The sequence below is a fragment of the Bos mutus genome, chromosome 21, assembly GCF_027580195.1.
Source record: "Bos mutus isolate GX-2022 chromosome 21, NWIPB_WYAK_1.1, whole genome shotgun sequence".
Classification (NCBI taxonomy): domain Eukaryota; kingdom Metazoa; phylum Chordata; class Mammalia; order Artiodactyla; family Bovidae; genus Bos; species Bos mutus.
The window spans coordinates 54,700,513-54,725,893 of NC_091637.1; the positions used below are offsets into that span (position 1 = coordinate 54,700,513).

The 25,381-nt window shown below is 49.8% G+C and overlaps 1 protein-coding gene and 1 pseudogene across 1 annotated transcript in view; both read right to left on the reverse strand.

Moving 5' to 3' along the window:
* Positions 1-24,560, reverse strand: part of FRMD5 (FERM domain containing 5) — a 44,718-nt gene extending 20,158 nt beyond the window's left edge. Inside the window, exons 1-6 of the mRNA XM_014477252.2 lie at positions 24,447-24,560; positions 20,414-20,456; positions 20,109-20,187; positions 10,069-10,166; positions 7,727-7,850; positions 4,952-5,039 (exon numbers count right to left, since the gene is read on the reverse strand). Of these exons, the coding sequence (XP_014332738.1) occupies positions 4,952-5,039; positions 7,727-7,850; positions 10,069-10,166; positions 20,109-20,170 (372 nt within the window). The 5' untranslated portion in view covers positions 20,171-20,187; positions 20,414-20,456; positions 24,447-24,560. The remainder of the gene's footprint in view (positions 1-4,951; positions 5,040-7,726; positions 7,851-10,068; positions 10,167-20,108; positions 20,188-20,413; positions 20,457-24,446) is intronic.
* On the reverse strand, positions 3,446-4,504 carry LOC106700701 (large ribosomal subunit protein eL39-like; annotated as a pseudogene).
* Positions 24,561-25,381: the final 821 nt, after the last annotated feature.

Sequence of the window (25,381 nt, forward strand, 5' to 3'; positions counted from 1 at the left end):
CAGAGTCATTCACGTGTTCATATGGAACCCATCATGAGACCTAACCTGCATCCATCAGTCATCAACTGTTCACCCTGAGATGATCACTCTGCCCAGAAAAGGAGTTTTGGAAATCAGTCCTGACAGCTTCTTGGAAATGGGAACACTGGGCCACCTTTGCCCAGACCCACCTCTGAATACAGTTGAAATAGGCTCTGTCTGTACCACCACCCCCCGCCCCCGCCCCGGCCCGAGGACATCCTGGGGGTGACTGGGTCAGGACCACAGCATTCTCAGTTGTTAATGCTGCTCAAGGTCACACAGTCCTTCTTCTGGACCTGACGGAAACTAATTCAATCTGGGTGGATGAAGCCTCTATTATTCTTAAAAAAAACAAACAGAAAAAACCTTAGCAAAGAAGATTGCACATGCTCTTCCAGACAGTGATGCCCATTCCTGAAAGAGCTTGGAGCTGGGGGACCTTCACACTAAGCCAATCATGAGAGTCACCCAGTTTCAACATACTTAAACACAGTCATGGTATTTTCCTGGTGGTTTAGTGGTTAAGACTGCACTTCTACTGCAGGAGGTATGGGTTTGATTCCTGGTTGGGGGACTAAGGTCCTCCAAGCCATGAGGCATGTCCAAAAAAAAAAAAGTAAGTCTAAACAAACAAACAAAAAACACGGCCACAAGAATGTACAGTGGCAATAAGGAGAGCAGGCAGCCCCCTCTAAGAGGCTTGGCATCCACCCACGAGAGCTCAGAAATGCAAACCTTGGCAGAAACTTGCCACTTAAGTGACTTTAGTCAAGTTTTTCATTTGGGCAGTAAACCTAACATTCTCTGCATGGTAGCCAAGAGGGGCCAACCTGAGGGTGAGGCGAGTCAGCACTGATCCCTCTTGTTCTGCTTTTCTAAGGTCGGGGGGCGATGTGTCAAGATAGGGGGTGGCTTTAGAGAGGAACCTGCTGCTGCTGCTGCTGCTAAGTCACTTTAGTCGTGTCTGACTCTGTGTGACCCCAGAGATGGCAGCCCACCAGGCTCCCCCGTCCCTGGGATTCTCCAGGCAAGAATACTGGAGTGGGTTGCCATTTCCTTCTCCAATGTATGAAAGTGAAAAGTGAAAGTGAAGTCGCTCAGTTGTGTCCGACTCTTAGCGACCCCATGGACTGCAGCCTACCAGGCTCCTCCGCCCATGGGATTTTCCAGGCAAGAGTACTGGAGTGGGGTGCCATTGCCTTCTCTGAGAGAGGAACCTACGCAGCTGGATTATGAACACAAATGATCCCACTTTAAGAGCAAGGAAACGGCACCACCTTGCATTTGTGTGGTTGATCTAATCTAGATCCTATTGAAGTCAACTTTTTTCTTGGTCTGTACAGAACAGGCATAAAACCACCTCATCAATTTCTGTTACATTTTTCTACAATGATTTCAAGTCTCATGGGCCTTTTTGTCCTCTCTTGATCAGAGGTGGTGTGAGTCCTGCTCTGTTCCTAAATAAACGCCATCTCTCCAGGTGGAAGACCATGACGACAACTGAAAGAGCACAGCACGGAGACATCGAAGCTTCGTGTCCCAGTACCGTCCCTGCCAGTAACTCTGGACATGTTAGTCCCTCAAAGCTCAGTGTTCTTATCTTAAAGAGAAGACAAGAATGAATTCTTAGCAGAGTTGTAAAGATGAAATGAGATACTGTGTGTACGTGCCTGGCATGTGCTGGCTCTCAATAAATGGCACCTTCAAGACTCATGATAAGGAGGGACTCATGTGATGAGTTCGACCAGTCCATGAGCCTCAGCAGGGCAGGGGGCCACAGTCTGGAGACCAGGGCAAAGCACCAGGCTCAGGCTCCCTGAAAGGAGCAAGATGGTATCCCCTGATATTGGAGAGGTGTCAAGCTGGGGGGGCAGGCACAAGGCTGGGCCATCAGCAGTTTGCTCCATTTTTCTCCTCCAGCAGCCGTAGGCTTGGTCTGTTGGGGGCTTCTGCCGGGAGCTGGGGCCCAGGGAAAAGGCTCTCTTTTGCGAATTCAGGGTTCGTGTATTAGTGTAAGACAGCTAGCTAGAGAGGAGCCCTCTGGCTGTTCCACCCAGAGTTGGTATGATCTCCTCTTCCTAGTCCCAGGGCCAGGCAAGGACATCCTGGGCAGAAAGAAACCATCAGCATGGACAGGAAGAGCAGCAGCTTCTTAATCAGTCCAGGAGAACAGAGCCCAGCCGAAGCCTTGTTCTGCTCTCATTTAATTATCGAAACGATTCTTTTTCTTCTGTCCTCCCTCGGGCTGCGTGCCCCAGATTCCCAGGGCCCAGTAATTGCCTCTCTGTTAATAGAAATCATCAGTATTTATTACACCGAGTGCTCCAGCTTATTTCGGCTCCCCTTGTAGCAACGTCAAGGCGAGTGCTTGGGAGCCTATCACCAAAGTGACTCTACTTAGTGGCAAGAGTAAAAGGCTCCCAGACTGTTCTCCTTGCCCAGAATGGCTGAGGAGATCCTAAGCTGGAACCCAAGGAGATGAGCCGTGGGGCCTGCAGCAGGGCCCTGCACCAGCAAGAAGTATGGAGCCCAGGAACACGGGCGTGGAAGCCCAGTGAGATGACTGCTCCCACCTTCTCCACGAGGAAGTCTCCTGGGCGCTTCTGCTCCTTAGAGATGCACAACAGGAAGGGACCTTAGTTCATATTCCTGCTCTGCCACTCAGGGCCTTGCGCACTGCGGCCTGCCGGAACCTTTATCTCCTTGTCTATAAATCAGGAAGAATAATATCCACACCCCAGTGCTGGCATGAGGATTAAATGAGAAAATAATGTGAGAGGATTCCAGTGGGCCTGCCTGGGAAGACATGCCACAAGCCTCTCCTCCCTCCCTCCTCCTTGGAGTTGATGCCGCGGGGGTGAAATGATGTGATACATGGGATTGGGCCTCGTGCAGTGCCTGGTATGAACGCTGGTTCCTTCACCTCTGTGTCTGATGGTGGACAGGCTCAAAGACAGGGCTGAACCAGGAGCCCCACAGTCCCAGGGTGCATGTGGATTTGGGCTGGACACCAAGCGGGCTGCTCCTTGGCTTCCAGATCTCCGGAGACAACAGGAGAGACCTTCATGCCTTCCACTCAGTTGTCATGCTCAGGTTACATGCCACCAGGTGACGGCCCTACCCAGGGACCCTCCTCTCCTCACAGGGACCAAACAGATGTGGGGTCACATGCAGAGGTGACCTGGTATCTTCGGTTGACCATATGCATCTTTAGGCAGCTATGTCTTTTTTTTCCCCAACAAAAGGCCTCACGTGTTTATTACTAAGCCAAAAGCACTAGTGCAGAAACACTTGACACAGAGAAAAATCATTTTCCCAATAAAACACCCAGCAGGTCAGACAGTACGTGCTCTCAAAGTGATAATGATAAGACGCAAGTGACCTTGACACAGCCTAACGTGTGCCGCTTCACGTGCAAGACTCCTCAAAGACCCAGCTTGGTTCTTCTCCAGTGTCTTCTCCTGCAGTGGTACCTGATTTTATTACCAGTTTTCATTTGAATCCATTGGGAAATGGGACAATTCTGTTTTTGCTTCTTGGCCAGGAAACTGCTCAGTCCTGAAAGTCTTGTGAGAAGACCTGGAGCAAATTCAGCCATGCACAGGGTGGCGGAGAAGAAAAGAAGGCAGCGGTGTCTCCTGAGGTCCTGAAGTGACTCAGGAGTATCTGCTGAGGACTTTCACATGGACAAGGCAAGGGAGGCTCAGAGAAGCCTCTGAAGGCCCCAGTAAGGAGGAGACCAGCACTAAAACCAAGGCCAGTTGACCCCAAAGCTCTCTTCGGTCCTCTGCAGCCCTCTGCCGTTGGTATCCAAGCCATCAATGCAAGTTAAACTACGCTGGTGGTGCAGAAGGCATTATTCGGGAAGCTTTGCGAATTCACTTGCACATACCCGTATGTCATTTGTTTTTTCGGTATAAACCGGCCTGAATGTGTTTTCTGACAGTGCCCTCAGGAACACGGGTTATCTGTCAATCGGCTGTGCTGTGGACAAGGAACTGTGGAGGTGGGAGGGTGGCCAGGTTTCTGAGTGCCAGAATGTTCTCAAAGTTAACTGAAGTTTCGGCATATAATCCTATGCAAGAGCATCTCCTCACCAAGGGGCCACGAGAAAGGTAATTCTGTCTTCTTTGGTTTCTGTTCTGTTCTTTCTTGTTGGAAGCCTACACTACCCCTCACTTTTTAGGAACAAGAGGTCAATGTTAAGAGTCAGTTTTGCTGGGGTCTCTCTGGTGGTAGAAAGAGGCACAGATCTGGAGGACTGAGGCAGAGACCAGAAGCGTCAGAGCTGGAATGAGATGACATGCGGGGGGATCCAGCCACAGACAGACAGGGAGAGAGGGCCACGGTCTCCACCGATCTCCTCAGTGTCCACGGCTGCCCGAGCTCATCTCCCAAGTGCCAGACGCATGTGAGTAATTACAGAGGGTTTCTCTGGGCAGAGCCTCCTGGGCTGGTCCCCGTCCCGCCCTCACAGGCGCATAATGGAATTAAGTGCGACTCCACTGCAGCTCTACAGTCAATAAAACCCACTCCTGGACAGAAACTAGATTACGGGTCACAGAAGGGTGGGCTGTGCGCTGAGCTGCCTCTGATCATTCCCTGGGAGGGGCAGGGCGCCCACCTTCCGCCTCTACTCAGTTCCACCAAATTACCCACGGCTCCCAAAGGGGGGCCCTGGTTTCAGATTTGTTATCTAGACGGACTGTGCCTGTATGCTTCAGCTCTGATGTGGCACAAGATTCCGCAGAGTGGAATCCAGAGGAGTTTTCACAATGAGATGTTTTCTCTGCCCTCTGTCACTAATGAAGCCAATCATCCCAATATTGAAGGGGTGGGGGGGTGCAGGCATGAGGTCCCTCCCTGCCTGTCATCCTCTGGTGGGCGGGGGGCAAGATCGGTGCAGTCTCCAGCCACAGGGGTGCCTTACCTTACACGGGTGCGGGTCCACTCCATACGTCTCCAATGTCTGAGCTTTCCTTAAAAAGTTCAGCTCTGAAGTTGCTGGTGTTTGACCACTGGAATAAAGAAAATGAAGCAATTCAGGATTTCCTGCTCCTATAGGTTCCCCTGAGATGAACTCAATTAAGAAGTGCCCAGGGTCTCTCACGCTCCTATTTTTTCATGGGGTGTGCTCCCGGCTCTGTCCTAGGAACGACTTCACAGACCCTCTTCTAGGGTCAAACCCTCAGATGTCTTCAGAATGAGGCAGGCTGTGTGATGAATGACATGGGCTGAGTGTAACACCATAGGGAGTGGTGGGGACTGTGGCTAACTGGGAATGCCGCCCCATCTATAGAGGGAAGTTGCTCTCCAGCTCCAAGATGGTAGTGTTGGAAAGCACGGCCCAGCATTGCTGGGTGTGATTTTTAAAGAGAATTCAGACATACTGATTTTTACGTGGCATTTCCCAGTTTTAAATACGATGGGGGCAGGAAAAAATACATCTATAGGCTGGCTGCAGGCCATCTGATCTGGACTGAGACACCAAGACAGGACCTGTGTATCTTGTTGCCTAACCGTCTTCCTTTACAAAAAGGGAACATGGGACTGGGGAAAAGAGACGCAGCGACAGACGCTGCTGAGCTCCCCAGACTCCACAATAGCTCTGTCTGCCCACAAAGTGATGACTATGAAGAGGAAACAAACAGAAAAAGGAAGAAACCAGTGCTGGCACCAAGCCCTCTGAAGAAGGAGCCTTGAGCATCGTCCCCCTCCTGCTGGCTCCTCAGCAGAGGTGTGGACAAGCTCCGAACAGGACCGGGGCAAGCAGGGTCACATGGGGTCTCAGTGTCCAGCGCCCTGGCAAGCTGACGTCCTTCCACTGATGCGGGGTGGGCTTCAGGGTCAGGAGGGGGCGGGCAGTTTGTGCAGTCAACAACTCCGACGGCTGCTGGACAGGACTGGAACTCTCTAAGTTCATCATCTGCCTTAAGTCCTATGGCAGGGCAAGAAGACAAGCCCGCCCAAGGAGGAACAGCCCTGGATTCCCGCTCCTGTCTTTCTGGAGAGGCAGCAATCCATCAACACCTCAGCAGCCTTTGGGCGGCCAGGTGTGAAACATACCATAGAATTTAATGCACAGCCGGGGCCCTCAAGGATCTCAGAATCCGGGCGAGGAAATGCAGACCAGTTCTATGTGATGAAGATGAGGCTGAGCCTGTGTGAGCAGTGAGGGTTCTGTGGAATGCAGATGCGTACCTCCACCAGCGCACCAGAGACACAGGGAAGGTGTTGGGAAAACGCTGGCACAGCAGACAGAAAGCCAGGTCCCAGAGGCCACTGAACACTGACACCCCTTCCAGGGAGGCTCTGTTGCCTGTCTGGAGGCTGCAGGGCTCCGTGGGCTCCATTCACCCGGGGAGTCAGCCCAACCCTCTGGGGTCCTCCAAGTGGACATCATTTCCTGGGGGATCCCCCTGACTTCTGTTAGGTTTCTGGAGGACTGTCTCCACTGCTCTGACGTCTCTTAAAACCTTCCTGGCAGAGACTCCAGGCAGCCCCAGCACACCCTGGGTCTCTCTTTGAATGAGCCATGAGCCCTCATCATCTGTGTCTATTCTGACTTTTACCACAAGGGGCCGCTATTCGCTAAGAGTGATGGGAGGAGCCGTGGGAGGGGCTGGGGTTCCACCTCTGATGGGGGTCTTCATTCCTCTAGGCGGGGTGGGGTCCAATATGGCCACACACGGCGGGCAGGAGGTCTGTTTATAAAAGGAGGCTTTGGGGACATATTTCTTGGTAAAATTTTTGAGTGAAGGTGAAGGATTTTTTTTTTTGGGGGGGGGTGGGGAGCCATCAGTTAGGAATTAGTTTAAGCTTAATATTATCATTAGGAATATTTTTCTCCCGCTCCCCTTGAACACTGTCCTTCCCCAGAAAGGTAGTTACAAAATATGTTAAAAGAGTAAAAAAAATTGTACTGTATTAATATGCTGTATTGTATGTAAATTTTTTCTTCACAGTTTAGCAGTTGAGCGTCTGCTCCAGCATGCCATACAAAGTAGAGCCTAAATACCCCTTTGTTTTGCTTTTTTAAATAAAAACCTTTGTAGAAAACCCTATTTCATATGGGTGAAAGGATGCATTAATACTATTTTTATGGACTTGGGTATATTCTGGGTGAACTAGGACAATCTGAGGAGGACAGTTACCTCCTGTTTCTGGCTGCTTCTCCCCTCTTCCCTGGGTACAGCCATGTGGGGTTGAGGGAGGCAGTGTTAAAGTCACAACCCCCGAACCAGGAATCTCCCGGCACCCAGAGCATCTGGCCCTGCTCAGTCCTATCTGCTGACCCAGAAGTCACAGACCAGGGGTGGAGGTGTGCCCATTTTCTTAACCCTCCTCTCTTCTCTCTGTTCTCTTTTGCTATTTCTTTTATTTTTCCCTTTTCCCCAGTTCATGCTTCTGCTCCACACCCCGCTACTGCCCTGCCCCGACCTCCTCCCACCCCCACCCTGGTCTCTCTCTCCATTTATCTTAGTGAAGCAAATACCTTTCAGAGGCAAATCCTTCACCGTTTTCCTTATAGTATAGCATCTCTCTTGCCTCTAAGCCTCAGCCTACACCACTGTTCTTAGAGAGGGAGCCTTAGGGTTGTACCAGCAGTGGATCACGGAGGATGGAACATCGTCACATCCTGGAGTGAGGAGGGCTGGGTCTACCGGAGCAGACAGTGGCCTGGCCTGAACCCAGGGACACGCACCTGAGCTCTGTCTTGTGAATCTCAGCAATCTTCCTTTCCAGCTTCTCTGAATGTTTAGGGAAAAACTGGAACTTGGAGCTGTAGCCTTCGGGGTGTTTTCCTGGGTCATAATCCCCGATCTCCGCTTGCAAAAGGAAAGCAGAGGAAAACAATAGGAGACAGGACAGGTAAATCGTCACTGGCAACACAACAGGAGACTAACACGCAGAGCAAAAGGCAAAGTCTGCACCAGATTTGCCAAGAACAGTGGATCCTGAGCACAACTGTGGGTGGGGCGGAGGGCAGGTCCTCAGGAGCAGGCCCAGCTTTGTTTTCCCTCATGTGTCCATTGACTGGGTTGGTTTCAAGGCCACGTGGAGACAGTGGAGCTGAGCCCGTGTTCTGAGGCCACCACATGGAAAACTGCTGTGAAAGCTCAGACCCCTGCACCACGCCCACATCCATTCAGCCACTAGGAGAGCACCTGGGAGCGAAGCTCTTTGTGGCAGCGAAGAAAACTGAGCTGGATCAGGAGATCAGAACCTTCTGGGCCTGTGGCCACATACAAAGTCTAAATCTCGTTTTGAAGATTTTAGCAGGGACACAGCCAAATGATGACTGACTCATGATCCAAACTCAGAACTCAACTCTTGGTCCAATCAGATCAAGTGAATATATTTGAGTAACTATTCACTGAGGGCTGACCAGGTGCCAGGCCCCTTGGAGAAGCCTGTAGAGTGGGAAGACTGGCTGTAACCAGATAGTGCCACGGAGTTCAGGAGCATCGGGTCCCAAGGCTGACTTCCCAGTTCCCTGTGGGGGTGGGGCTGGGCTTTCTCCCCCTGAAAATTTACAGAGTCCGTCCCCTAACTGCTGAGACCTCAGATCAGTGAACTTCGGGGGGTCACTGGGCCCACACTACTCCTCACAGTGTGTCTCCAGGTCAGAACCCAGCCTTCTCCACACGGAGCATCCCGCAGGGAACGCTGTGTGTGCGTGAGGAGGAAGGGTGTTGAGCAGTTCAGCCGCTGTGCGCTTGTCTTTTCTCCTTCCCTAGTGAGAACCACAGCCAGTGCAGGTGAGAAGTCTTGAGTGAGGAGTAAATATTAAGGGGAAAAATGTGCCTTTTTTCACAACTGAGTATTGTTCTGTGGCACTAGTCTCCTGATAGTATCTTCCAAATTACTTGGGAATTTCTATCATTTAGAAAGAGACTAAAGGTTTCCTGGGGCTTAATGTCTGAAATGACCTTGAGCCATGGGGTCCTTTATTATAATTTTACTTAGAAAGCTCCCAGTGGGAAACATCGATGTTGGATATCAGTGACTTCTTTAAAACAAACAAAAAAATTTCAATATGGCTGTCAGGGTAAAACTAAAGAAAAGACTAGAGTTTAAAATTTCACTTAGATGGGACCAGCTTTTCCTTTAAAAATGAAAGGGATCTCGTTGGGTCCCTTAAAGTTGGCAAGCACCTTCTAGACTTCCTACTTGGGTGGTTTTTTAAAACAGGAGTCTCAGAAGTCAAAGTTGCAATAAAATGACTTTTACATTCATAACGCAGCTGTGACATTTTTCTTGCCGGAAGAACTTTAGTTTCTTATTGGCAAGCATTTTTTTTTTAGGTTCTATTCACAAAATAGCTTCCTGGAGTTCACAGATTTCCGATTACGAGTTCAGTTTCTTTGGGAGAAACTTCACGATTTTAGCGCTATAGTCCAAAATAACCCAGTGACAGTTTCAGGCTAAAGGACTAAGAGAAGTCCAGGAAGTGGCACTTAGGAGTCTCCTGCATCTCATGAAAGGAGAAGGGATGATGTATGAAGAGTGCATACCTTTCCCTCTGTTTTGCAAAAAAAAAAAAAAAGCCAGTCTGGGTATCGGCTGGGTACAGCCCCAACTCTTATTTGCGTGTAGAAAATGGGTTTGTAACTTGGAAACATTTTCAACTTTGAGCAATCTGAATGGGAAAGTCTCTGAAACTGACACCAGAATCCCAAGGCGCTTCACATCTTTGAGATTTGCACAAAAGGACAGGGAAAAAACAGAACAAACAGATTCGGATTACTCTCCAGAGGCTTAGTAACTTTATCAACCAAGGGTGCAGGGAAACACTCCCTCCTCCCGACACAAAGAGAGTCTGAATGACTTGAAGGGGCTTCCAGAAAGACTTGAACTGTGGACAACTTGAGGCTGAGTGGTCAGAGCTTCTTGGATCAAGGGAGTCCAGGCAAAGCCCTTTAACTTGGACTCTGTTTCAAGTTAGATACTGTTTGTATCCAAGAAGTAGTCATCTGTGGTAACTGAAATAATGTAATCAGTACTTAGCATGAAAAGCAAATTTATCCTGTCAAAAGTCATTACCTTGAAGGATATAAGCGGCTAACAAGGCTGCATCTGATGTTTTACAGAGGAGGCGGCCATGGTAGAGATCCCTTTTGATCTGCAGGAAGACTAAATACCTGGAGAGAAAACAGAGAATGAACTATAAAGGATTTCTTTGATTGCTTTAAAGATATAAATATGTAGTATCAGCCTATCAAAATCTCTGTCAGGACACTTTTACTACCTCAAAACAAAAATCTCAAAACATGTCCCAGAACAAATACATTTTTCATATCCCTGAGGACTAGACTCTTTCAAGCGCTTTGCCCTGAACTGATTTTGAGGTTCAATTCCAAATAACCTGTCAGTTTCCTCCTGCAGCTCAAAACAGAAATGGTATCTTCTGGTTAAAAGCACTGTGCCCAGTGTTGGACTCTGGAAGGAGCCAACTCCAGTCTCTCAGCACCAACAAAGCAACCTGTGTCATGAGAGGGGCTGACGGAGCCGCTCTCCTCCTCGGACTCTCGCTGATATCTCCTAAGAAGCAGGGGACTTCCCTGCTGATTCAGTGGCTAAGACTTGGTGCTCCTCATGAGGAGCCCAGGTTCGATCCCTGGTCGGGCACTAGATCCCATGTGCCGCAAGTAAAGATCCCGTACGTCATAACAAACGTTGGAGATTCTGCGTGCTGCAACTAAGACCCAGTGCAGGTAGGTAGACAGGTAAGTAAGTAACCAATAAACAAGCAGAAATGTGGGGAAGGAACGAGCCCATGGGAGGGATCTGCCTCTGCTCGCCAGTGGACCTGTCCTTATGTGGAACAGCCCTCGTTATTGGCAGAGGTCAACCAGATCTCTTAGAATTTGAATAAGGTGTAATAAGAGGCACCGGTGAGGGATGGACAGAAACCTGTGGCTAGCATTTCTTCAACCACAGGGCACTCTCACCTCAGGTGGAAGTAGGCTGATTCTCAAGAGCAACCCATAGCAGCTGATGCGTATTGAGCACTTACCATCTGCCAGTCCGGGGATTATACACTTTACTGCAGCCTCTCAGCTAATTTGCACATACCACTCTGAGAACAGATACTGTTATTGTCCCCTTTTTATAAGATAAACTGAGGCTTCAGTGATTTTCTCAAGGGCACATAACTGGAAGATGGCAGAGCCAGGATTCAAGTTTAAGACGGAGGTTGGCTCTTCATCACCATGTTATTCCTCCCTCTCGGTGCTGTGCTATGGCTGCTTCGTATTCTCACAAGTAGTTAGGTGGACCCTGTGACCACAGAATTGTTGACGCTCCATTTTGAAAGCTCTTTGCAAGGAGTGGAGTCTCTGCTGTACATTACATCACAGATCCCCTGAGAAGAGCAGAAGCCAGGGGTATCAAGCCCTTAAGTGAGTCACCCACCACAGCAGTTCTTTGGCCAGGGGGCATCTGTGGTGGTTTAAAACCATGTCCACAGGGAATTCCCTGGTTGTCCAGTGGTTAGGACTCTATGCTTTTACTGCTAAGGGTGCGGGTTCAACCCCTGACTGGGGAACTAAGATCCCACAAGCCATGCAGTGAGGCAAAAAACAAAAAAAAGTCGAGAAATTCCCTGATACTCCGCATTTCCAGAGGTAGAGCTTAATTTGCTCCATCTGAGTGTGGGTTGGACTCGGTGGCTTGCTTCAAACAAGCAGAATAAAGCAGAAGTGATAATGTCTGACGTCTGAGACCAGGTCATAACATCCCTACAGCTTTCTCCTCATTCTCTCTCTCTCTTGGATCACTCATTCTGCTCGAGGATACTTAAGCAGTCCTACAGAAAGGTCCATGTGGTGAGGAACTGAGGCCTTCTGCCAACAGCTAGAAGTGAACTGAAGCTTTCTGCCATGTGAGTATACCATGGTGGAAGTGAATCAGTCAAGACTTCAGATGACCACCGGCCCAGCCCACCTCTTGGCTTCAACCCCAAGAGAGACCCTGAGCTGGAGCCACCTAGCTTAACTGCTCCTGAATTCCTGACCTGCAGACACTCAGAGATGAGAAATACTTGTGATTTTAAGCTAAGTTTTGTGGCATTTTGTTAAACAGTCATAGATAACTACAGCATCCCTACAGGAGTAACGGGAATATAGTGAAAAGGAAAATGAAAATCACTTAGTCATGTCTGACCATTTGCAACCCCCTGGACTATCCAGTCCATGGAATTCTCCAGGCCAGAATACTGGAGTGGGTAGCCCTTCCCTTCTCCAGGGGATCTTTCCAACACAGGGACCAGCTGAGCCACAAGGGAAGCCCTGGGAATATAAGTAAAATTCCCTTAAATTCCATCAGCTTGAACCAAAAAGAAATTAGGCTCTTCCTGGACAACTCGAGGTTTCCATTGCTTCTGTTTTCAGGCAGAAGAATAACACCGAGGATTCCATGCCCACCGGATCATGTGAAAATGCTCAAAAGCAAGCAGACCAGTGACAGCACAACTTCTAGGGTGAGGAGGGTCACCAGCAGGTGACTCAGAGCCCGGGGCTTGGTGATTCAAGTAATTAAATAGAAACAGAGTAATCTTCATTCTCTTCTAAGCCCTGCTACCCGAAGTGTAGCCCACCTTACAGAGGTATCAGCAGCAGGTGGGAGCTTGTTGGAAATGGAGAATCAAGCCCATGTGAGACCTAATGAATCACTGTAACAAGATCCACAGATGATCTGGACATATATTAAAATCTATGAAGCACTGTCCCTAAGAAATTCAAAAGCATCCTTCTAACCACATTAGGGTAGACCACCCTCCTCAAACCAAAGGGAAGATGACTGCTGTAGTGTGGAAGTTAGTAAGAATTCCCCTCCTTTTCCCACCTACTATACCCCCAATCGACCCAATATTTGCCAAGGAAAACCGAAGGAAAATTACATCATGCAGTGAATAGTAATTTTTTAAACTGAATCTAGCACATCAACCCTGAATATTCATTGGAAAGAGTGATGCTGAAGCTCCAATACTTTAGCCACCTGATGTAAAGAGCTGACTCACTGCAAAAGACCTTGATGCTGGGAAAGATTGAGGGTAGGAGGAGAAGGGGGCGACGGAGGATGAGATGGTTGGATGGCATCACTGACTCAATGGATGTGAGTTTGAGCAAACTCCGGGAGATACTGAAGGACCAGGAAGCCTGGCATACTCCAGTCCACGGGGTCGCAAAGAGTCAGACATGAGTGAGCAAGTGCACAACTGCTAAGTCACTTCAGTCGTGTCCGACTCTGTGCAACCCCATAGACAGCAGTCCACCAGGCTCCCCCGTCCCTGGGATTCTCCAGGCAAGAACACTGGAGTGGGTTGCCATTTCCTTCTCCAATGCATGAAATGAAAAGTGAAAGTGAAGTCACTCAGTCATGTCCAACTCTTAGCGACCCCATGGACTGCAGCCCACCCAGCTCCTCCGTCCATGGGGTTTTCCAGGTAGGAGTACTAGAGTGGGGTACCATTGCCTTCTCTGAAGTGAACAACCACCACCACCAAATCCAGTTTGTCTACACTCTGCTTCCCATGGTGGAATATCACAAGATGTGTGGAAGGGAGGGGCTGAGCCCTTTTCTTCCTCTTGCCCCTCCAGCCCTACCTGTCCCAGGCTTTGGGAGGGCATGATAGCAAGCCTTTGGCCTCCTGCTCGTGGATCACTTCCTGGACCTGAGTTCATGCATTACTCCGCCCACAGCCCTCTGCTTGTCCAACATTCAGTGACAGCACATACTGGACTGAAGGAGAGGTTTCAGAGGCCCTGGGCAGCAATCCTCAATGTGGTGGTGAGGACAACACCCCCGGGGGGGTGGGGAGCATGTGACTCTGCATATGAGTGGTCCTGGGTTTGAAAAGGCTCCTCCGGAGCTTCTGATTTGCTCCCCAAGGACCCTCCTCACAGCGAGAACCACGATTGATGCACGACAGGGACCTCGGGTGAGCTGGAGCGGAAACATGGCTTTCCACTGCTGGGCAGGCTTCCTTCAACCTTCTGAAGTTGGAAGAGCTACAGGGAGCTCAAGGGGAAGGCTGTGGGAATACGGTCTGGTGACGGGGTCATCACAGGATGGGAGGGTCAAGGGAGGGGCAAGTCAGCATCCTAAAGCAGCACACCGCAGTCTTCAGAGGACAAGAGACAAGCTCATGAAAGAACCAAATGATGGCTCCACGGAACGGAGTTCCACAGGGGTCCCCCCTTCCTTTTCTGCCCCAGCGACTTCCATCAAGCTTTGTGTTTTGTTCATTTGAGAAGGTAACCAGTGACTCAGTGTTGTCGGTCATGAAATCCATCCCACATGACTCATAGCATCCTTACACTTATCCCCAAGATGCCGTGACACGTTCTCCCCTGCCACACAAGGGCCTAAGGAAGCCTGTCCAATTGCTGGGGACACTGTCACCAGGGCTGCTGGGCTGCCAGGCAAGGGGTCAGCTTGCTGGGCTGCCCAGACCAGCTGTTCATGACGATCAGGCAGGTTGGGGTACCCAGGCTCAGAACCTCATAGGAGGAGTCACACAGCCTAATTCCCACATTGTATAGCTGAGGAAACAGAACCTTTTTCTACCTGATACTTTTTCTACCCCTGTGGTAATTTAGTGAGCTATGGTTAGGGAGATCAGATCAGATCAGTCGCTCAGTCGTGTCTGACTCTTTGCGACCCCATGAATCGCAGCACGCCAGGCCTCCCTGTCCATCACCAACTCCCGGAGTTCACTCAGACTCATGTCCATCGGGTCAGTGATGCCATCCAGCCATCTCATCCTCTGTCGTCCCCTTCTCCTCTTGCCCCCAATCCCTCCCAGCATCAGAGTCTTTTCCAATGAGTCAACTCTTCGTATTAGGTGGCCAAAGTACTGGAGTTTCAGCTTTAGCATCATTCCTTCCAAAGAAATCCCAGGGCTGACCTCCTTCAGAATGGACTGGTTGGATCTCCTTGCAGTCCAAGGGACTCTCAAGAGTCTTCTCCAACACCACAGTTCAAAAGCATCAATTCTTCAGTGCTCAGCCTTCTTCACAGTCCAACTCTCACATTCATACATGACCACAGGAAAAACCATATAGCCTTGACTAGACGAACCTTTGTTGGCAAAGTAATGTCTCTGCTTTTGAATACAGAGACATTCCTCTGTTCAGAGGAAACAGAACCTTTTTCTACCTGATACTTTTTCTACCCCTGTGGTAATTTAGTGAGCTATGGTTAGGGAGAGAAAGGTCCTAAATGAAGTCAGGGGAACTCCTTGTCATCAGAGAGAAATTCTCACTGGAAAAAAGAGAAATCAGCTTTAGATCAGATTTAAGACAGAAAGGCTTGCTCTTTAGCACACCTTTTTGGTTGAACTCTGCCTCTCTCCTTTTTCGCTTCAAAGAGGCTTTACCTCATGTCCAGTTTTGTTTAGATGCCAGGCTGTCCTAAAGTGATGGAGGACCATGCAAAGGCAGAATGTGTGAGAGCCTAAAAGATGACGGAGGAAAACCCGAGCGTTTCTGGAACACGCACATCCAAGGTATTGGCATTGGCACTGGCATTGTGATTTCTGACATCAGAGGGTAGGGATTAATCCAGAGATATTCCCACAATTAGAGGTTCTGAACTCTGGAAAGCACTGGTGGCCCCTGAAGAGTTTCTTCCAGAAGACCCTTTGGCCCTGTCTTCCTCTCTGCCCCTGGCTTCCTCTATTTTCTGCCCTTCTTTTCCCTGACTGTAATCAAGTTTAGTATATCTTCCACACCAATACTAGATTGTGGGCTCCTTGGAATTAGAGATTCATGTTTCATTACCTTTAATATTCTTCTAGAGAGCCTATGACTTCCCTGGTGGCTCAGACTGTAAGGCATCTGCCTGCAACGTGGAGACCTGGGTTCGCTCCTTGGGCTGGGAAGATCCCCTGGAGAAGGAAATGGCAACCCATTCCAGTATTCTTGCCTGGAAAATCCAGTGAACAGAGGAGCCTGGCGGGCTACGGTCCATGGGGTCACAAAGAATCAGACACGACTGAGCGACTTCACTTTCACTTTTGGAGAGCTTATACATCCTGTGCCTCTTCACCTTCCCTCCTTCCCACCCACCCATCCAGTTCTGAGCACATGCATGTGCCAGGCACTGCCACAGCGGCTGGGAATGCAGCAGAGAACCACAGTCCTCCTTCTATGGAGCTGACATTCCAGTGATTTACTCAGGTTTTCCTCTGTCATCTTTTAGATAGGCTGTATGCCGTTTAACATGCACTCTTTCATTTCATCCTCACAGCAACTCAATAAGGTGATTACTGTTTTAATCCCTGTCTCATACACGAGGAGAGGGAATGATCAGAGGCAGTGTTGCTTGCTTTGTCACATATCCAGCTAAAGAACGATCTGGGATTTGAACTTGGGTCTTCTTGATTCCTTCGCTCAGAGCTGGCAAACCAAGCCTGCCACCAGAATCCCGTGAGATAAAATAACCTTTGATTGGAACACAGCCATGCTCATCATGTATGTGTTGTCTACGGCTGGTTTTGCATCACAATGGCAGAACAGAGTAGTTGTGACCGCGACCATATGGCCCACAAAGCCTAAAATACTTCTGATCTGGCCTTTTCCGGAAAAAGTTTGCCAACTCATCTTAGCCTAAGCTAAGCTCAAGTGACATTCACCGTTGGAATAAATTACCTATACGCTTTATTAACATTTTTAAAAAATGGCCTAAAAAAATCTATGAACATTTTTTGAGCACCTGTTCAAACATGTGTCGGGGCCCTTTGCTTCCTGGGAAGGTGGGGCCCCATTTGCACTCAATCGCCTTCTATCACTTGATCTTTCAACCAGTTCGAACACCTGCAGCCGTTGTTAAAAGCTAAGTCTGTTGCCTAATCCCCATTTTCTCTGCCTTGTCTCTAGCTCAGACAAGAAAATCTATTTATTACTTTAAAAAATGACAAAAGAGATTAATCAGGATTTGGCAACTAAATTTATCATCTGGGAAGAATCCAAGAGATAAATTGAAGCACAGTTCTTTACTCCCTACTTCATCCCTCCTCTCAGCCTGGCTTTATGGGGACAGCCGAGACGGTGGTGAAATTTAGGACCAATAATGCCCGGAAAAAACACACTGATGGCTAAATTAGTCTGGCAGGAAGGTGGGGTACAGGGCTCTAAGCCAGGAGTGAACTGTGGGCATTGAGTGAGGCGAGGGCAGGCACCCACTTAGGTGCAGCTGAGCCCAGGCCTCCACAGAACGCCCCAGGGAGCGGGGACACAGACTCCAAAGCAGACCCAGGCGCCCTGAGAGCCACACTCCTGGCAACGCCTGGAAAAAATGTGCCCGAGGGAAGGAGGGCTACTGAGGCGGAGAGCAGCAGGAAAACAGTAGAGCGGTGGTCCCCAGCCTTTTGGCAGCAGGAACTGGTTTCATGAAAGACAATTTTTCGATAGACCAGGGAGGGTGGGGGGTGATGGTTTCTGGATGATTCAAGCTATCACCTTCTTATGCACTTTACTTCTGTTATTATTACCTGAGCTCCACCTCAGATCATCAGGCATCAGATCCTGGACGCTGGGGGCCCCAGTGGAGGATGGTGGGCATGATGTGTGCAGAGAGGGGTGGAGTTCACACTCTTGCCAGTGTCTTTAAAGTCTGCTGACTTGGAGAGAAGCCTGACCCTGGCTTTCTCAGGCCTCAGTTGCTTAAGTGTCAGGACGCTAGCTGGGACAGAAGAGGAGTGGGGATTATCACAGCAACAAGGGAGCAAAGCCAGAACCAGGTGGACTTGTGCCCTCTGCAGAGCTGCTGGGGTCCACAGGCCATGTGACTGATCTGGCAATGAACAGTGTGCCTCGGCTCAATGCCAGGCTCCCTGGGGGTGCATTAGAAGTACAAGACCCCGTGTAGTGGTTAATCCTCCCGACAAAGCTGTGGGGTACTATTACCATCCTCATTTTATAAATAAGGAACCTGAAGGTCAGAGAAGTCAAGGATTTTATGCTCAAGGCCACACAGAAGTAACAGAATAGGATCTGAGCCCCCAGGTCTCTGCTGCCTTTAGTCGGGGGGCACATTAGTATTATGCAGTGACATTTGCTTTAGAAGAGTCTATGGTTAAGACCTCCTAACGCCCGAGAGAACCGTGTACTTTTGTCCTTCAGTCAAATCAGAAGGCCATGTGTCTGCCGTGCTCTCGCAGGCAGCCCTCTGGGTTGTTAGACCAATCCTTCTCATCCTCTCTGTTAATCCACGGAGGTGTGGACAAGGTGATCCTAACGCTGGGTGTTAGAAGGCGGGGAGTCAGGCTTTCAACAAAGATGTGTTAAATGTTTCTGCCATGTGGACAGGAGCCTGGTCTTCAGGGTTGACCCTGGCCTCCTCACCTCTTTCCAGAGGGAAGAGGGAGGGAGGGAGGAGAGAGAAGGGGTAGAAGGGGGAGGTAGGGGGGAGAGGCAAGGGGGAGGGGAGAAGGGGGAGGGAGGGGGGAGAGGCAAGGGGGAGAAGGGGGAGGGAGAGGGAGAGGCGAGGGGGAGAAGGTAGGGGAGAGGCACGGGGGAGGGGCAGGGCTACGACAAACACTCTGGAAGTCACGAGCAGGGCGTGCTCAGTCACTTCAGCTGTGTCTGACCCCGTGGACTGCAGCCTGCCAGGCCACTTTGCCCATGGGATTCTCCAGGCAAGAATACTGGAGTGGTTGCCATTCCCTTCTCCAGAGGGATCTTCCCAATCCAGGGACTGAACCTGTGTCTCTTGCGTCCCCTGCCTTGGCAGGCAGGTTCTTTACCACTAGTGCCCCCTGAGCAGGGCAGGCCAGTGCTTTGCTCAAACTCTTCTCTGCTTAAATGGTTAAACATCATGGTTCTCCCCTCACTCTCCTGCCTGAAGCTACAGGTTTGCTCTTGAATATGGATGAGCTTGGTTTTCAAAAGACAAGTGGGAGCCACACCCACTTCCGTGTGGCCGAGCGGGGCCTGCACTTTGCAGGCGCCCAGTTCCGGAGCACGAGATTTGGCTCTAACTACACAGGGCACTGTCCTCAGCGCTTCAGGCTGGGCGGGTTCAGGGTTTAGAAACAGGTCTCAAGGCCTTAGAGGACAAGCAGTCTCTGCACTGGCAACGGCCTCCTCCAGTCTTGGCTGTCTCTAAGGTTTTTTGGTTTTGTTTCTCACTGCACTGCTCTGTATGTGGGATCTTAGTTCCCTGACCAGGGATTGAACCCACGCCTCCTGCAGGGGACCACTTGGGAAGTCCCTGTTGTCTCTAAGACTTTAGGGAAGGGGTTAGAGCTGGCAGAGCCGTCTCCTCCTCGGCTCTAGGACTTCCTAGCATCACATCTTTACCGAGGGCTCCACCCTTCACAGGGAAACGTAAAGGTTTTGCTAATGTCAAAATCAGATCTTTCTAATATAAAAATTAAGAGTCTCAGTTCAGAGAGTGCCTGAACCTTTAAGGCAAGACTTTTAGAGTGAATTCGGCTCCCATGTACCAAGCCCTCGAGGAAGCGGTGCCTCTCCTGCTCGCTGAGCCTCTTGTAGCGTGGCGTGGGCACAGAGGCTTTTTCTCATCCTCAAGTGGTGCTGGATGAGATGCAGTTCATGCCATGCAGCTGCCTGCCTTCCCTGCAACATGATCCCCACAATGAAGAGTTTATCACGAGCCTGGGCCATCAGCACCCTGGAGGTCACCCACTTGAATTCAAAATCTTCAGTGTTTCCCGGCTTGTTTTCCAGTTTCCTGCTTTGCCATTTAGGCTGCTGGAGTCTATTTCAAGCCCCCAATAAGCAGCAATACAGCCCTCTCCCAAAACATCCCCGGTGGCCACATCACTGGTGAAAGAAAAAAGTGCTTTTGAGTAATTACATTACTCCAGCTACCTTTGCAGATGGCCAGATTAAGGTGAAGCATTCACACTTCTTGAAGGAAAGAACCTCACTTTGTTGCAGTTCTACTGAGGAGATGAGCAAAGAGAGCATGCGGAAGTGAAATGCAGAAGTAAGGCTATATTTAGGAAGAATTCTTGCCTAGGAGCTTTCCAGGGGACCTAGGATGTTACGGCCCCTCTTTCCTATCCTTCCCAATAGGTCTTGGAGGCTGAGGGATGTAATAACCAGCCTTACCTGGTTATTTCTTCTTTCAGGGCCGCAGGGTCTGCAGGGTAAAACTTCACACGGAAACACATGGTGAACGGAGGCTGGGCTGCACAGAAAAAGAGGTGTCCATCAGCAAAGACCCTCCCCGGCAGATGACAGGACTCACTGCCCCCCTGGATGCACAGGACTCTGAACCATCAGAAGATCCTCTCGTGTTTAGGGCCAACTTCTGCTCAGAACAACAGAAGGTTCCCAAGACACATTACAAGGAGGTGGTTTCCTCCCACCCTCCCCAGGGGCGAGGCTTCTGTCTTTTCATGGACAGTACTTACATCTCAATTGCTTCACCACAGACTTTGTAAACTCCAACCAATGCTGAAACAGAACACAGACCAAGAAAACCCTAATGAGAAGCAGTGTCAAATATATCTCGCTGTATTCGATTTAAATAGCTAGACAGATTGTAGCCCAGGGTGAACGCGGCTCAGAAGCCTGTGATATGTACGTTTGGAGAGTAGAGAGTGATAGGATTTTCTGAAATAAGCTCCCCATGGAACCAGCTGTGAAGGGGGGAAGAGTTCCAGCTTCAGATGCCATTTTGGGGCTCCCTGGCAATGTCGCCTTCCAAGATGGGGCGCCAGAGTTCTGAGCCATGTTTCTGGTGTGCTGATGGGCAGCAGTGAATGCACGGATGTGTTCTGGGGACAGAGCTCCACCTGGCCTGAGTGGCGAATGGCTCCCTTTCATGGGCTGTGCGTGTCTGTGTGATGTGGTGGGGTCGTGAGGACACACAGAGGCGATTGGGAGCAGCTCTCGAAAGCACTGGCAGGTGGAATTTCATAAATGGTGAGAAGGCAGGGATGGCTGGTGTATGTTTCGTTTTTGTTTGAGCAACACATTGCCAGCCCTTGTGTGAGGGAATACATACTCAGAATTCCTTGGCATCCAGGGATGTTTAAAATGTAAGTCTTGTAAGATACCCAACCACAACTAATGTAGTATCCTGTTTTCCCTGGATTTTCACAGAGGCTGGACACAGTAGCAACACATTTCCACCCCCGCCCCCTGCCATGGTACTTCTGTTTGGGTCAGGAAGCAAGGAGATGGTTCTATATCATTTTCCCACTTCTACATGGATGCCTTATAAAATGCATTATTGATATTTGCTGCTTTTGTGCTCATCAGGAAACTTGACAATTTGCAGAGAGCTAGAATAGCTGATATTTGGGGCTTGATTATCGGGAAGCAGCTTAAAAGCACTGACCATAAGCTCTGGGAGGGCGGGAAATTCTGCCTGTTTCCCACTGTGTCACTGGTGACCAGCTCAGCGTTCAATGTTCAGCTGTAAGACGGATGGAGGAGCTAGTCCTCACCTCCCTCTTTTCTGGCGACTTTTGCTCAGTACAGTGGAGCCTCTTGGCTGAGTCCTCTCTCTGGCAGGAGAGCAGCCAGGGCTGTGCAGACACATCCTGGCCTCCCTCGGTTTCCAGCTCTCACCTTCTGGGCTGGACCGTGGTTCGTGCAGTTAATGGACCCACTAAGAGCCAGTTCTTCCATCAGCGCCACATGGATAATCTGAGCTGACACTCTGCTCTCTTGCTTCCCTCTGATCCGAGTTCCCACGAGGCTGGCAACTCATTATAGCCACTCAATGTGGTTAAGAGGTCCTTCTCACATTACACGGCCCACCGCAGCGTGGCTTCCCAGGGAAGGAAAGGCAAGGGATGAAATTGCATGGAAATGACTGGGGTTCCAGGCCGTGCCTGGGAAGGCGGCGGAGGCTGGCCTGTGCAGAGCACACCGGGACTGTGGACAGTGAGATGAACACAGCACATGTCTGGGGCTCAGAAGACAGAACGCCCTGGGGCACGGGACCCATAGGTTAAAATGAACAAAGGGAGATAGACAGTGGGCTGCCCCGGTGGCCCAGATGGTAAAGAATCTCCCTGCAATGCAGGATCCTGGGTTCAATCCCTGGGTTCGATCCCTGTGCCGCCCCTGGAGGAGAGCGTGGCAATCCACTCCAGTCTTCTTGCCTGGAGAATTCCATGGGCAGAGGAGCCTGGGCTACAGTCCATGGGGTCGCAGAGAGTCGGACACGCCTGAGCGACTGACACAACAGCAACCACACAACTAAATGCAATGACAGATCCATTAGCAGCAGAAGGCAGAGAGGATAAACGCAAGAGGCTACTCCTCTTGGCAATAGGTGGAGACAAGAGTTTGTACTGGAGTGAGACTCCTGAAAGAAGTGAGGCTGGAGGAGACTCAGAGGGGTGGGCAGGCAGTGGAAAGCTTGTCTAAGAGACTTCAAGGGTCTGGCAGAAAAATCTTGAGAGCATCCCCCGAAATATGGTGAGGGCCAGGGTGACCTTTTGCAGCTGTCTGGCTAAATCCAGGTCCCAGAATTACTAGCAAATTGATAACACTGGCTTGGGGAGGCGGGGTTAGGAGAAGAGTAAAAAGAAGGTTCAGAGACGGGAGCTTCCACCTGTATTTGGGTGAGTGGACCAGCGTGGTACAGTCTTCAGATTTGGGAGGCTTGAAGGGCAGGCTGAGATCAGGATGAGCCCAGGGCCTGAGGGGCAAAAGGGAATAGGGAATGGGGAATGAGGGTAGCTCATCCAAGAGTGGCCAGAGGAATCCCAGACCCTACAGAGACCCCTGAGAAGTGGGCAGGGACAGCATGGGTGTGAGCGCCAGGTTCTGCCTCGCTGGTGCTCAGGGGAAGGGGTCTAGGGGGAGCCGGGGAGCTCACCTCCTCCATCTCTACTGTGATCAGTAGATACAGAAGGACAGTTCTCTACTGGTCCATTTCCTCACAATGCTCAACGACCCTTGCAAGCCCCCCTGCTTGGCTTAAACCCTCAACAAAGGCACAGAATCAGGTCACTTTAGAGGCCATAGAGCAGGAATTCAGCAGGGAACCCCTGAAACCACACAGGCTCTGGCATCAGGCAGGTCCAAGCAGGACCTTTGTCACTTGCCTTGGGCAAGTTAGGCAACCTGCAGGAGACTGTTCACTCGTCTGGAGAGTGGATGGTCAACTGCCGGTACGCATCTCATTCATGGGAAGGATCCAGTAACTTATGTGAAGCTCTCAGCTTTGTGCATGATAACACCTCAGTGCTCAACATCCATCGGCTCAAAGCTCTAGGTGTGTGTCCAGCGTGGAGCCTGGCACATGGCAGCCACTCCATCAAAGTTTATTTCTCCTTTCCCCTACTTCCTTATTTTTCTCTGTCTCTGTTGGCTTTAAATCTTTGCAATCTCAACACACTCTCTTATTTTCCTCAAACACATTCTAAGTGAAAAACAATGGACAGGACACACTTTACGCTTGAACAGGATACATTTTACCCTTTTTTCTTCACACGTCACTGTCTTTGGAAGGTGAAGAACTGCAGGATTTGCAAGGGCCGAAAAGCCTGTGTCAGTTGGGCTCCACCTCTGTCCTGCTCGGGGAGGGTTGCTGTGGCACTCAGGCAAGGCCCCTCCTAACCAGACCAAGGTGAGCATGCCCATTTACCAGGGAAGGGGCAGGACAGCCTCAGCCTGTGACCTGGGCTCTGGGGCCACCACACCAGCCCAGCCGCTCTGCCTCTAACTGGGCAGCTTTGGGCAAATCTCTTCAGCTTTCATGCATATTAAAAAGCAGAGATGTCATTTTGCTGACAAAGGTCTGTATGGTCAAAGCTATGGTTTTTTGATTTGTCGTGTATGGATGTGAGAGCTGGACCATAAAGAAGGCTGAACACCAAAGAATTGATGCTTTCAAACTGTGGTGCTGGAGAAGACTCCCGAGAGTCCCTTGGACAGCAAGGAGATCAAACCAGTCAATCCTAAAGGAAATGAACCCTGAATATTCCCTGGAAGTACCGATGCTAAAGCTGAAGCTTCAATACTTTGGCCCCCTGATGCAAAGTGCTGACTCACTGGAAAAGACCCTGATGCTGGCAAAGACTGAGGGCAAGAGGAGAAGGGTCGACAGAGGACAAGATGGTTGGATGATCATTGACTCAATGGACATGAGTTTGAGCAAACTCTGGGAGATAGTGAAGGACGGGCAAGCCTGGTGTGCTGCAGTCCGCAAAGAGTCGGAGACGACTGAGCAACTCAACAGCAACAACAACTTCAGCTCTCCAAGTTGCCATTTCAGTGTCTAGCAATCGATGGAGCACGCCAGGTGAGCTCTGCTGCGGGGTGTTCCAGGTCTCACAATATGATCCGAAGAGATGATATCCAACTACAGGGTCCAGTTGGTCCCCTGACTCCTGAGGCTAAGCTCTGAACATGAATGACAGTTAGTGCCTCAGGCTAACCGACCGACCCTCTCCCCCATCCATGCTTTGAATATGGACTTACCCGCTGCTTATCAGGGTCCACAAAGCGGATCCCAAAATAGTCTTTCTCCAGTAGATTCAGGTGGTGGCAAAGAAGGTCAAACAGGTATTGGCCTTTGGCATCTCTCTGCAAAGAAAGCAAGCTCCACTGAGAAACAGAGTGTAACTGTGTTTTGATGGTCATTAAAGGTCACTTGTGACAGTTCCGTGAGGATATGAAAGGGATACATGTCCATAACCGTGTCCTCCACGTTGTGATGGATTCAACATTCTTGGGAATTCTGAAGCTTTTAGCACCTGGAAGGAGCCCAAGAACCCTTCCTTCCACAAAGATAAGGCAGATAGATTCAGGTAGGCCCAGTCCCCGTTGGGTGGAACATGCTGAGTCTAGCTTGTCTCCATCCCCATCACCCACCCCACAGGTGAAGAAGAACCGTCTCTCACCGCGGCCCCGGCCAGAGCCTTCTAGCCGGTCCTCTGTTTCTGGGTTCACCCTCGCTCCACATGATGGCCGGGGTGACTACCATTTAGACAAACTTTTTTTTTTAACTGAATAAGTAATGCAGGTACATGGTAAGATATTCAACCATACAAAAGCATATACTACTAAGAGTAAGTCTCCCTTGGACCTCACTCGCCCTGTGCCTTGGACCTCACTCCCGACCCCAGGAGCTTTTTGGGCATCTTTTTTTTTTTGACTTTTTTCTTTTTAATTTGAAGAGGATTATCTGGAAGAGAAGCCTGATGAGGAAACTAAGACAGAAGTAAAGGAAACTTAGTGAAAAATCACTAAGTCACGTTTCTCAACTTTTCTACCATGAAGATCCTTAAGATATATTTTTCAAACATTTTCAACTGTAACGCTTAGTTTAAAACATTTTATACCAAAGGAACATTTCATGCAAAGATGGGCTCGAGAAAGGACAGAAATGGTATGGACCTAACAGAAGCAGAAGA